This window comes from Hylobates moloch, unplaced genomic scaffold (assembly GCF_009828535.3).
Source record: "Hylobates moloch isolate HMO894 unplaced genomic scaffold, HMol_V3 SCAFFOLD_17, whole genome shotgun sequence".
NCBI lineage: Eukaryota > Metazoa > Chordata > Mammalia > Primates > Hylobatidae > Hylobates > Hylobates moloch.
In genome coordinates this window covers 9,396,569-9,407,806 of record NW_026652292.1, presented here as the reverse complement: position 1 = coordinate 9,407,806, position 11,238 = coordinate 9,396,569, and the positions used below count along the sequence as shown (strand labels likewise).

Sequence of the window (11,238 nt, the reverse complement as noted above, 5' to 3'; positions counted from 1 at the left end):
GGGGGGGGGGGGAATATATATATATATATATATAAAGTTATACGCTCGATTCAATAATAATGTTTTTCTCCCAAAGAGAGCAATTTAGAAATACACCATGACAGGCAGCATTATATTTTAAAATCCTCCTAATTTTTTATAGTAGGACTAAATTTCTGAGTAAAGGTAGGGCTAACAAAGACCTTATTTCAAATGAGAGAAAAGGCTACTCCAAAGTGCCAAAGAGTGTAACACTGAATCCTATGTCAAGCATTATTTCTGATACTGATTTTTTTTTTTTTTTTTTTTTTTTTTTTCCAATTTTGCCTAGGTTGGCCTCGAACGCATTGCCTTGCCTCCTTGTGTGCTAGGACAACCAGCTGGAGCCACCGCAGCTCCCGATACTGATGTTTTTAAAAATATGTTTTAAAGTAATTGCTTACCACTTAGGGAAAATATTGTTGAAGTATAAAACAGCCAGAACACATTGCTCTTTATTTTGGTGGCTTATGTTTGGCTGACTTGCAAATGTTAAAAAATCCTCAGATTTTAGTCTATGAATTTTAGTACTATATGAAAATTCTTTTATAGTTTCTGAGGACCTATGTTATACACTTTCTATGAGACCTTCTAAATTATCGTTCAAAAACAAACACTACCCTTACAATATACCTTTAGCATTAAACATTTAGATCATGTACCCAACCATTCTATTTTTCTAAACTTCTAATCTGAAGCTTTGGTTATGAGGGAAAACAAAGTTTGTAAGCATTCAGTTCTCTGAGATTTTTCAGAATGTTTCCAATGAAATACATTCCTATGTTAAAAGGCCAGCTCAGCCAAGCTTCCTTCTGGACAAATAATGAATTGGTTTTATTTGAAGTTTTATTCTGTAAACAAAAAGCTTTGGAAACTTTGGGATTTCCTAATGAAAAGCTAGGAGAAATGCACACCTAGTCCTCAGCCAACGACGCACTAACCAGCGAGACCAGATGTTCTAACCAGTCTTCTCTAATGCTGTCAATCTAAGATCACAACCACATCTATACTTCACAAGCATCTCAGAAGTCCTAAATCCAGTAAGATGCAGTACAGTTGGTGATGTCATTCTGAAAGATTTATGACCTTGCAGGACTTTCAGCCACTGCTACGAAAAATAAAGAGATAGTTGTGTGTGGAAGAAAAGGGAGGATGCGGGTGTGGGGGCGGGGTGGCTGACTAATGAAAATCTTCATTTGGACTTTTTTTCTCTAAGTATAGACATGCCCCTAACAAGCACTGAAACCCAACTCCCAATGCTGATCACACTAGGAATATTAAATTATCAAAATTAAAAATAATTTCCTCACCTAGCACAAGATACTATACAATATTACAAACACAGACACATGAAAAAAAATCAGGCAGTAGAAAATGTACAACAGCTTTGGTGTTATACAAAATAACTTCTACAAACAACTAACAGTGAAGCATAAAGTTCATGTTTTCTTACCACAGACACTCCACTGCTGATTTCTACTTGTTTCCTTTAACGTTCTTGGTAAGGTCTGAATAGCCAAGAAAGAAAGAATGTACAGTTCCCTTAGTGAGAGCTGCTAGGACATCATGAACTGCGTTCCACAAGACGTCACTGAAAAGTCTTGCCTGCGCACTACTGCTCTGTGGCACGTTTCCTGTCGAGATCACAGCAAGTCCAAAATAAAGTGACAACTAGATTTAATAAATTAATATACATTTTGTTTAAAGATGTACAATGCACATTCTGTTTAATCCAAGGTTTTAGGGTATCAAGGAACTTGTATTTACACATATACAAATCTTAGACAGCAGTAATGTCAGAAGATCCAGGGAAGAACAGCAGAAACTTACACTGCTGCTCTCTGAATGCTGAGAACACAAGTCAAATACATTTAACTTAAAAACAACGCTGAGAGATCACTGGGAAAAATCTCCAAAGAGAGAAGTCCACAAAAAAGGACGTGTAAAGGGGAAGGTCTAGTTGTTGAGACAACTACTTTATTCTTGGGATGACTGTGGAGGTGGTGGAGATGAGCCTTGTTTGCCAGATTTCCGTTCGTAGTTCACGAGTCGTTGACCCACAAGGTACCTAGGTTGCAAAAACAAGGTGGTTACTCTCTTGTATGAACTTACAGAGTAAAACACTCATATGTCTTTTAAATCTAACTCCTACTTAAAACCCGTCAATGGTTGGGCAAGTCAAAGGGACTCTGGCACCTGTAAAGGCCGGCACGTCTACCTAGGTATGGGTTTGTAGGAAGCTGCAGAAGCAGCAAAGGCTGGAAGGCCTCCAATGCTGTGCAGTGAAGGACATGTTTCAGTCAGTGGTTTAGGGGGTCTCAAAAACTCAGACATGTGGAGGACAGGAGGGATACAGTAAACTTATGCAGTGGATTTATCTGTTAAGGTTCAGATTTTATAAAACAACTTAGTGGGCAGATCTAAGGAGACAGACTAAAAACATGACCGTCAGATAGCTAGGAAGGGGCTGGGCACGGTGGCTCACGCCTGTAATCCCAGCACGTAGGGAGGCCGAGGCGAGTGGATCACCTGAGGTCAGGAGTTTGAGACCAACCTGGCCAACATGGTGAAACCCCATCTCTACTAAAAATACAAAATTAGCTGGGTGTGTGTGGGCCCAGCTACTAGAGGGGCTGAGGCAGGAGAACTGCTTAAACCCGGGAGGTAGAGGTTGCAGTGAACTGAAATTGTGCCACTCCCCTCCAGTCTGGGCGACAGTGTGACTCCGTCTCTAAAAAAAAAAAAAAAAAAAAAAAGTAGGAAGGGGTGAAAGTAAAACTGGAAGCTCTAGTTACAGAGAAGAAAGGATAAATCAAAGGAGAAATTTCGGTGAAGTCAAAGGGAAGACAGCATTGCAGTGAGTGAGTGTGAGTGACAGGAGGTGGGAGAATATGGTTCAACAACAGAATGGCAAGTGTTCCTAACTTATGTACGTGATGAAAGGAGAGAGAAGGCAATGGCAAAGGCCACAGGGCTGTAGAAACAAGGCGGATGTTACTGTAGTTGGAGCGACAGGGCAGGAGATCCTACTCAAGGAGACAGACATCTCCAATGCCTGGGAAGGGCGACAGCTGCATTGAAGGCTCACTGAAGGCCTGCCTTACTTAATGTGAGCAGATGGCTTGCAGGCTGATCCCAAGAGGACAGCAGGGACAAAGCTGGATGGCAACAAGCTGTAGGTGGCTGGGCACAAGTGTGAAGGGCACCCATTTGGAGGCAGAGATGCAGATCAGGGAGAATGTCCAGTAAAAGCCCATAGAGTTGAGTTAAGGAGACTGAGGGAGAGTGAAACCTGCACATGACAGGCTGCCAGGCAGCTTTCCTTCGTCCCTTTCCTCCATTTACTCATCAGTGAAATGAGACCGATAGTCCCATGCTGCAGCATTGCTTTAAGAAAGGGAAAGTGTATGAAGCCCAGTGACAAAGGCTTAGCATGTTTTAAGGGTTCACTGTGGGAACTCTTACTTTTCACCAATACCTTCTCCACCTTGACTTTCATCTATCACTTTTCTGTAAATGCACACAAGCCTAAGGAAATATTTTGGCAGTTTATGTCCAGTAGCTTAATATGTCACTTTTTGAAAAGTATGCTAATCTTACTGCATCTTTATCCATAATGTCACTGTTTTCTTCCTTTTCTTTTGTCTTACCTTCTTTTCTTGAAGTTAGCCATTCCTTACCCCACTGTTCCCCAACCAACCACTGATTTTAAAACTTTGAGAATTTTGTAAATATTTTAAACAGTGAAGGCTGAGCAATATCTACTAAAATATACATAGCACTACCTGGCACGCAGTAATGACTAAATAGCAAGATACACTAAAAATATGGTCAGCATTATGGCAACGACAAAGCAAGTAAATAAAAAGCATACAGAAACCAAGTTAAATTGTACAAGTCCAAAGAGTAATTCAGTGGCAGAGAAAGGAGATGCTGAACCCAACTCCCTCTCTTCCACCACCACTCACTCTCTCATACTCAAGCCCACCACACACACACACACACACACACACACTCTTAGCACCTCCTGCAGACCAAACCCTGTGCTAAAGAGTACATATACAACAGCTAACAAGACATGCCCTCACTTAAGTCTACAGTTCAACACCTTTCTGCATGAAGGAATAGATGGGAAAAGAGGAAAGAGGACACTGGGCTACAGGAAAAAGCAGAAGAGGATAAAGCATGTGAAATAAGAGGTCAATGGGAATAGACCCCTAGCAAAGGCTGAGAAGGGCAGGGTGCAGAAAGGCAGGAGCCCAGCGTAAAGAAAGAAGCAGGCAGAAAGTTCCCTGAGGGCATGTCTTGCTTGTCATTCTGTTTGCACTAATTACGCCTCTGCCAAAAAGTTGAGTGCTAAAAAGTTGATTTTCATCATTGAAAATACCCCTTCCCCTTCTTTCAGTTGACAGTCCTTTGTACTCTGACTGCCTAAGTGTACTTGTATTTTTTACTGTCAGTAAATGCTTTAGAGAAGTCTTGAACACTATAAATTTCATTCTCAAAAATCTTACTCCTCAGAGTAAACAAGGTAACTCTATAATTTGTTGTGCAAGGGGGGGACAAGCACAAGTAAAAGGGGGTAGTGTTAATAATGACACAAAGGCAGCAGGTATAAACTGGGACTCTCTTGGCCGACTGAGATGGATAAACCATAAACTCACTTTCTCTGCTAGAACCCATTGAAGCAGATGATTCAGCCTACAGTTCGGACATAAAGGTCAAATATTATCCCAGGAAGGTGTTTTCCTTGGCTTTCCTCAATCTCTCACTGAAATCAATGACAGAGTTTTCAAAGGTTTTCTCAAAACAGAGAGTCCCACAACATTTTTGCAGTAACCCTCAAGCCTCTCTGTGCAACCTCAGAGTAACCTAGTGGCCCTCCATAAGCAAGAGGGGCTTATGCAGGCACTGCTGGTTTCTAATGTAGGTTTCTTATTTTTATCTAAAACTGTTTAATATACTGTCAGACCAAAACACTTCAAAACAGACTGAAAAACTATTTGGAATGGGCATTAAAAAATCTCTTGGCTGGGTGCAGTGGCTCATGCCTGTAATCCCAACACTTTGGGAGGCCAAGGCAGGTGGATCACGAGGTTAGGAGATCAAGACAATCCTAGCCAACATGGTGAAACCCTGTCTCTACTAAAAATATAAAAATTAGCTGAGTGTGGTGGTGCACACCTGTAATCCCAGCTACTTGGGAAGCTGAGGTAGGAGAATTGCTTGAACCTGGGAGGTGGAGGTTGCAGTGAGCCAAGTTCGCACCACTGCACTCCAGCCTGGCAACAGAGCAAGACTCCATCTCAAAAAAAAAAAAAAAAACAAACAAACCACCACCAAAAAAAACTCCCTCTCCAAAACAGTTTCTCCCAGTCTTTTCCAGCTCCATAAATGACAACTCCATATTCCCTGTTGTTTGGGCCAACTAAGTCCTTGATTCCACTCTCCTTCACATGTCACAATCTGTCAGCAAACCTTGCTAATCCCACCTCCAAGTATATCCAGAATCTGAGCATGTTTCCCTCCTATGATTTGTCACATCGGATACATAAATTAAGAAGTGAAAACACCTAAACAAGAGACGAACAGAACGCCAGACTTACTTGTCATTTTTAATATGTTCATAAAGGCGCTTAAACTGACGGACTTGGAAGGACAAAATTGCCATCAATACCACGACCATCAGTAAAAATGGATAAATCCGCCGATGGACTAAGTTTTGCATTTCCGCAGTAACACCTAGAAAACCAAAAAAGAAAAACTTTTAAGTGTATGTGAAATAATAGTGACATGAAATGTAAACATGTCCTTCCCCTAGAAGAATGGACTGGGGCAGACAAGCTTTCTAAGCCCCAGGTCTGTTAACTTTCTACAATCTGTGTGGGTCATGAGCCCTTTCTGACCCCCAACTTTCTCATTTGTAAAATAAGGAGGCCAGGCATAGTAGCTCGCGCCTGTAATCCCAGCACTTTGGGAGGCTGAGGCGGGCGGATCACTTGAGGTCAGGAGTTCTAGAGCAGCCTGGCCAACATGGTAAAACCCTGTCTCTACCAAAAAAATACAAAAATTAGCCAGGTGTGGTGGCGTTGCACCTGTAGTCCCAGCTACTCAGGAGGCTGGGATGGGAGAATTGCTTGAACCTGGGAGGTGGAGGTTGCAGGGAGTCAAGATCACGCCACTGCACTCCAACCTGGACAACAGAGTGAGACCCTGCCTCAAAAAAAAAAAAAAAAAAAGGAACTGGATGAGATGACTTCTCATGTTCCACAAGCAGTGGTGTCATTGATACATTTCAACTGCACCACAGTTTAAAGAAGCAAAACCAAAACTGTGCTTATACAATAAAAAATATCCTCAAACTTTTAGAACACACATGTATTTCTTTTTCTATATTTAACTCACGAGTTTTAATATTTCTTTGGCAGAGGGGACTGAGGGGCTTTAAAATCAGAGCAAGTACTTCCGAGGAAATCAGAAAATTAATACCCTCAGGTGGATTATTCCAAACACCACAACAGTGTGCTGTGCATAAGCTCTGGAGCTGAGTTTGAAATTTGAATGCTGCTCTTACTCCTTAAAAACTAGACTTCGGGGTAAGATTCTCAATCTCTATGAACCTCAATTTCCCATTTCTAAAACAGAGTTGACAAAACATATTAAAAAGCTACCCTAAGAATAACATGTAAGAATTACATAAAGCATCTAAACAGGGCAAAACAGGTACTAACATTTTTCATTTGCCACTCTTTTTCCCTTCCAAAGTCTTTCCAGAAAAGCTCACAATAAAATTTTTAAAAATGAAAACATGAATGACTGGTTTGGAAATCCAAATTCTTAAGTCTATATACTATTAATGGGCAGAACATAATATATGCTAATTAGAATAAAAAAGAAAATAGGGCATTTCTACCCTAGACAAAACCAGTAAAGAGATTGCTCTAAAGAGTTAAACTAATTTAATTTTAATGATGTATTCAACTAATAAGCAATGGGCTGGGCGTGGTAGCTCATGCCTGTAATCCCAGCACTTTGGGAGGCTGAGGCAGGTGGATCATCTGAGGTCAGAAGTTCAAGACCAGCCTGGCCAACATGGTGAAACCCTGTCTCTAACAAAAAGACAAAAATTAGCTGGGCATGGTGGCGCATGCCTGTAGTCTCAGCTACTCAAGAGGCTGAGGCAGGAAAATCGCTTGAACCCAGGAGGCGGAGGTTGCAGTGAGCTGAGACTGCACCACTGTACTCCAGCCTGGACAAAAGAGTGAGACTCTGTCTCTCAAAAAAAAAAAAAATAATAATAATAATAATAATAATAAGCAATGAGCTTTGAAATATATTTTGCAGGAAATATGTATTTGCATTTTAATATGGTATTTATGATACTTGGCATAGTCACAATTCAAACCAAATAAAAGCCTTGAAGTTTCTACTTAGAAGGAACCAGGAAACGATGCAGTTTGCACACTGTGGGCCCTCAGCTTAACTGTTCCCTGTTTCCCATGCCATCCTGCAGATTGAGGGATACATTGCTTAGCCTCTCTCTATACAAACCTGTGTTTAGCAACTTTTTTTTTTTTTTTTTTTAAGAGACAGGGTCTTGGCCTGTTGCCTGGGCTAGATTGGAGTGTCACAACCTGAGGTTAGCCCTGAACTCCTGGGTTCAAGCAATCCTCCTGCCTCAGCCTGCAGGGCAGCTGAGATTACAGGTGTGCGCCACCACTCCCAGATAATTTATTTTTATTTTTTTTAGAGGTTGGGTCTCGCCATGTTGCTCAGGCTGGTCTTGAATTCCTGGCTTCAAGCAACCTCCCACCTCAGCCTCCCAAGTAGCTACTGCACATGGCTAATATCTTTACTGTCTAAGAAGCAATGAGACTATTAGAAGTCAAACCAGTGGCAAAAGGTAAAGAAGGGCACACACGCAGAGGGCTTCCAAAGGGCTGGAAAAGTTCTATTTCTTGACCTAGTAAGGTAACATACAAGTATACATGTTACACTGCAAGTTCGGTTGTGTGTTTTTTTTAAGCTCTTCTCTCATGGTTAAAGCGAGGAGGGGTCATTTCTGGCAGATGGATAAGACAAATGAAAATTAGACAGTTATGGAGAGAAGAGGACATGGTGTGTTTGATAAGAGGCCATTCCATGGTTGTTTAATCAAAAGTCAGCGTATATGACATGGAGTGAGGTCAAACTGAAGCCCACATCAAAGCAAAAGGAGGAGCCTTGTAAACTATGCCAAAAGGTTGGACTGCATTAAAGGCCACAGAGGAACCAATGAAAAAATATTCACCAAAGAGGTACAATGAGATTCATTCTTTTGAGAGGTCATTGTGCCCAGTGTGGAGAAGGAATTAGTGATGGCAGGTTCAAGGCTGGGAAACCAGATAGGAAGGTGCCAAAGTTAGGGTAGGAGATGAATGACTCAACAAGTCAGGAGCAAAGGCTCCAGAGATGAGAGACCAGATTCTTCAGGGAAGAATGGGACACCTGGAGACCAGAGGGACATGGAGGACACAATAAGGTGACATGGATAGCCTTCAAAGTTTCTGACTTATCCAATTTGTTGGATGATAATGTTTGCTGCTGAGAGACGGAATTCTGGAGAAGAAAAAGATTTGGGAAGGAAAAGCCTCTGCTTATAATTTTGAAAATATGCTGGGTTTAAGGATCTATGAGGGTTCTTCAGTACACAATCAACAAGACAGTGTATTTCCAAGTATAAACATGTTGCCCATTAGCATCTCCTCTTTGGATCTTTTATGCCAAAGAATATTTCTTTAAAACTTAAATATGACAACACTGTTACTTAATTTTATATGACCACAGCACTTCTAGTCAGAAGAAGACAACTTGAAGGAAATCTGATCCTGCCTATTTTGTACAGCATGTACATTTCAAATTTTATCTTCTGGTAGAGAAAAGGACTGTATCAAAGAGCTTTATGATCCTCTAACCCAGAGTAGTCAAATCTAAGAAAAGTGGTATTTTGAAATCATTGTTTTAGTTGCATTCACATTTACAAATAGAGCACATGGAGTGAGACTAGGGGTAAAAAGAATGTCCAATGTTAATAAAAGTTAATAAAAGTGCTCCTTCAAGGCTCCACAACCAGCATTACGTACCTAGTAAAGGAACAACACCAGAAGCTATGACATAAGGTACACACAGGGAAAGCAACAGCACAGAGATCACTGGTGCTGCCAGTTTACGAACAATATAGTGAAGGTCAATGTTCCGGATGCCATTTGCGTAAACCTGAAACATTACAAAAAACAATTAGAACAAAAATACAGGACAAATTCCTCCAGGTTAATAGAGCAATCTCCACACAACTGAATCTGCCAACCCAAAAATAGTCAAACTGGTTACTTTTTCTAAAGTCAAGGCAAATTCTGGTATACCAACATAAGCGTAGTGCCCACGAGTTTCTGAAGAAATGTATTTACCCACTAACGCTCTGCAGTTAGCTCTGCTAAGTGATGAAATAAGGCACTAATCTAGAATAATTTATACTCTACTTGCATTATACAATATCAGATGACATTCAGTGGTATTCATTCAAGACCACATTACTTGAAGTAACTTCATACATCTTATGTAAGAGATATGTAATATGTAATATTTTGTTATTATACAATATCGCATTCATTTTGTCTGAGTATGATGAGAAAACACTGAAGCAGGAAACGTTTCTGAAAAGCTTGCATAAATCAAATTTTAACAAGTCAAAAGGTATTTAAAAATTTAGTATGAAAGAATTCTATAGTGAATATAAAAAAAGCAAGTCCAAGAGTTACTAGAATATTTCCATCATCTTATCCAGAAAACTCTACAAGAGTAATGCAGAGGAAAGAATGGATGGAAATGGGAAAACCTCGGGAACAGAAAATTTAGATGGAGTGCAGGCAGAAACAAGGCTTAGAAGGCTGTTATTTTCTTCTCCTCTTGCCTCACCAGCAGCACTTAAACCTCTCTTAGCTATGACTGAATGTAGCACAACTGAACCCCATCACCTCAGAATTTGAGTGGCAAACATGCTTAACCTTTTAAAGGCATGCTGCCATTCCCAAAGACATCTAGTTAACCCAAATGTATTTTAATCAATGAAGCAAGGCATCCCAGTGTTTCTCAACCATTCCCAACCATTTTTCTTCAATTTACAGAGACAGACACACACATATGCAAGAGAAAACAATGAATAAGATAGCATATTATTTAGAAGATCAATGATGTTCCACAGCCTCCAGTATGAATAAACCTCATCTCCGTGCTCCTTTTTCAAGGGCCAGAGGCTAACCTGGTCATTCTAGAGTGTACTGGCCTGCACTCTGATCCTGAAGGGATATGAAGCCAGAAGCCCCCAATCCATCACACTCCTGGTGGACTTCAGAATTAACCCATACTTTAGAGACACACACAAACACACTGCAATTTGCTGGCTCCCTAACCCCCAACTCCTAAGAATCAAAATCTTGAAATACAGGCACTTTTTGAACAGATTTTCTTGAGCATGCTTGGCTAACTACTGCCTTTACTTCTCATACATCAAAAAGAGGTGTACTTTACTGCTGCAGAACTGTTATGTCTTATTTATGTGGCACTGGCCTAAGGATAAGAGGGGTCCCCACAAGTACATTTACTAGATAACTAAAGCATAAAGAAGTAGCAAAATCTGTTATGTTGGCCATTTTTGATAGAGATTTTCCTTAAATGAATTACCATACTACTTCCTAGTCTTATTATTGGAGTGCTAAAGCACAGTCTACCTTTTCCAAGGTATTGTCACGACAATCAAATTATCTGGCAGTTCTGTAATACAATAATAGTCTTAGGTACTATGTAGCTAGATCAAGCCAAAACAGCTCTCCTTTTGTAATGTTTTTTCCTCTGTCTTCTTTAATTACCTCGAGCAATAACCTTTCCCCCACTCCAAATCTACTACAGGCTTAGAAACATTAATATCAACCTTCACCAGAAAAAAGCACATATTTTCATTTTTGTCTCCACTACGAACAGGGTTCTAGATACTGTAAGCTACTGGTTAACCTTCAGATACAGGATGGCTTAAACGTGGTTGATGAAAATTCATGGGAGTATAGAAGACCACAATATGCCACCCTAAAAATATGCCTCTTAGGCATAGGGATTGTTTTGAGTTGAATGCAACTGAGAAAGAGTAGATGCAGGAAAACTTTCTGTCCTCCCTCTATTGCCTAGAAG

At 40.5% G+C, this 11,238-nt stretch overlaps 1 protein-coding gene across 1 annotated transcript in view; it reads right to left on the bottom strand.

Annotated features, from left to right (window-relative positions):
- The window catches only part of MARCHF6 (membrane associated ring-CH-type finger 6), an 81,804-nt gene continuing 70,566 nt past the window's right edge, over positions 1 to 11,238 (bottom strand). The window contains exons 24-26 of the mRNA XM_032136032.2: positions 9,141 to 9,273; positions 5,625 to 5,760; positions 1 to 2,086 (exon numbers count right to left, since the gene is read on the bottom strand). Coding sequence (XP_031991923.2) covers positions 1,996 to 2,086; positions 5,625 to 5,760; positions 9,141 to 9,273 — 360 coding nt within the window. The 3' untranslated portion in view covers positions 1 to 1,995. The remainder of the gene's footprint in view (positions 2,087 to 5,624; positions 5,761 to 9,140; positions 9,274 to 11,238) is intronic.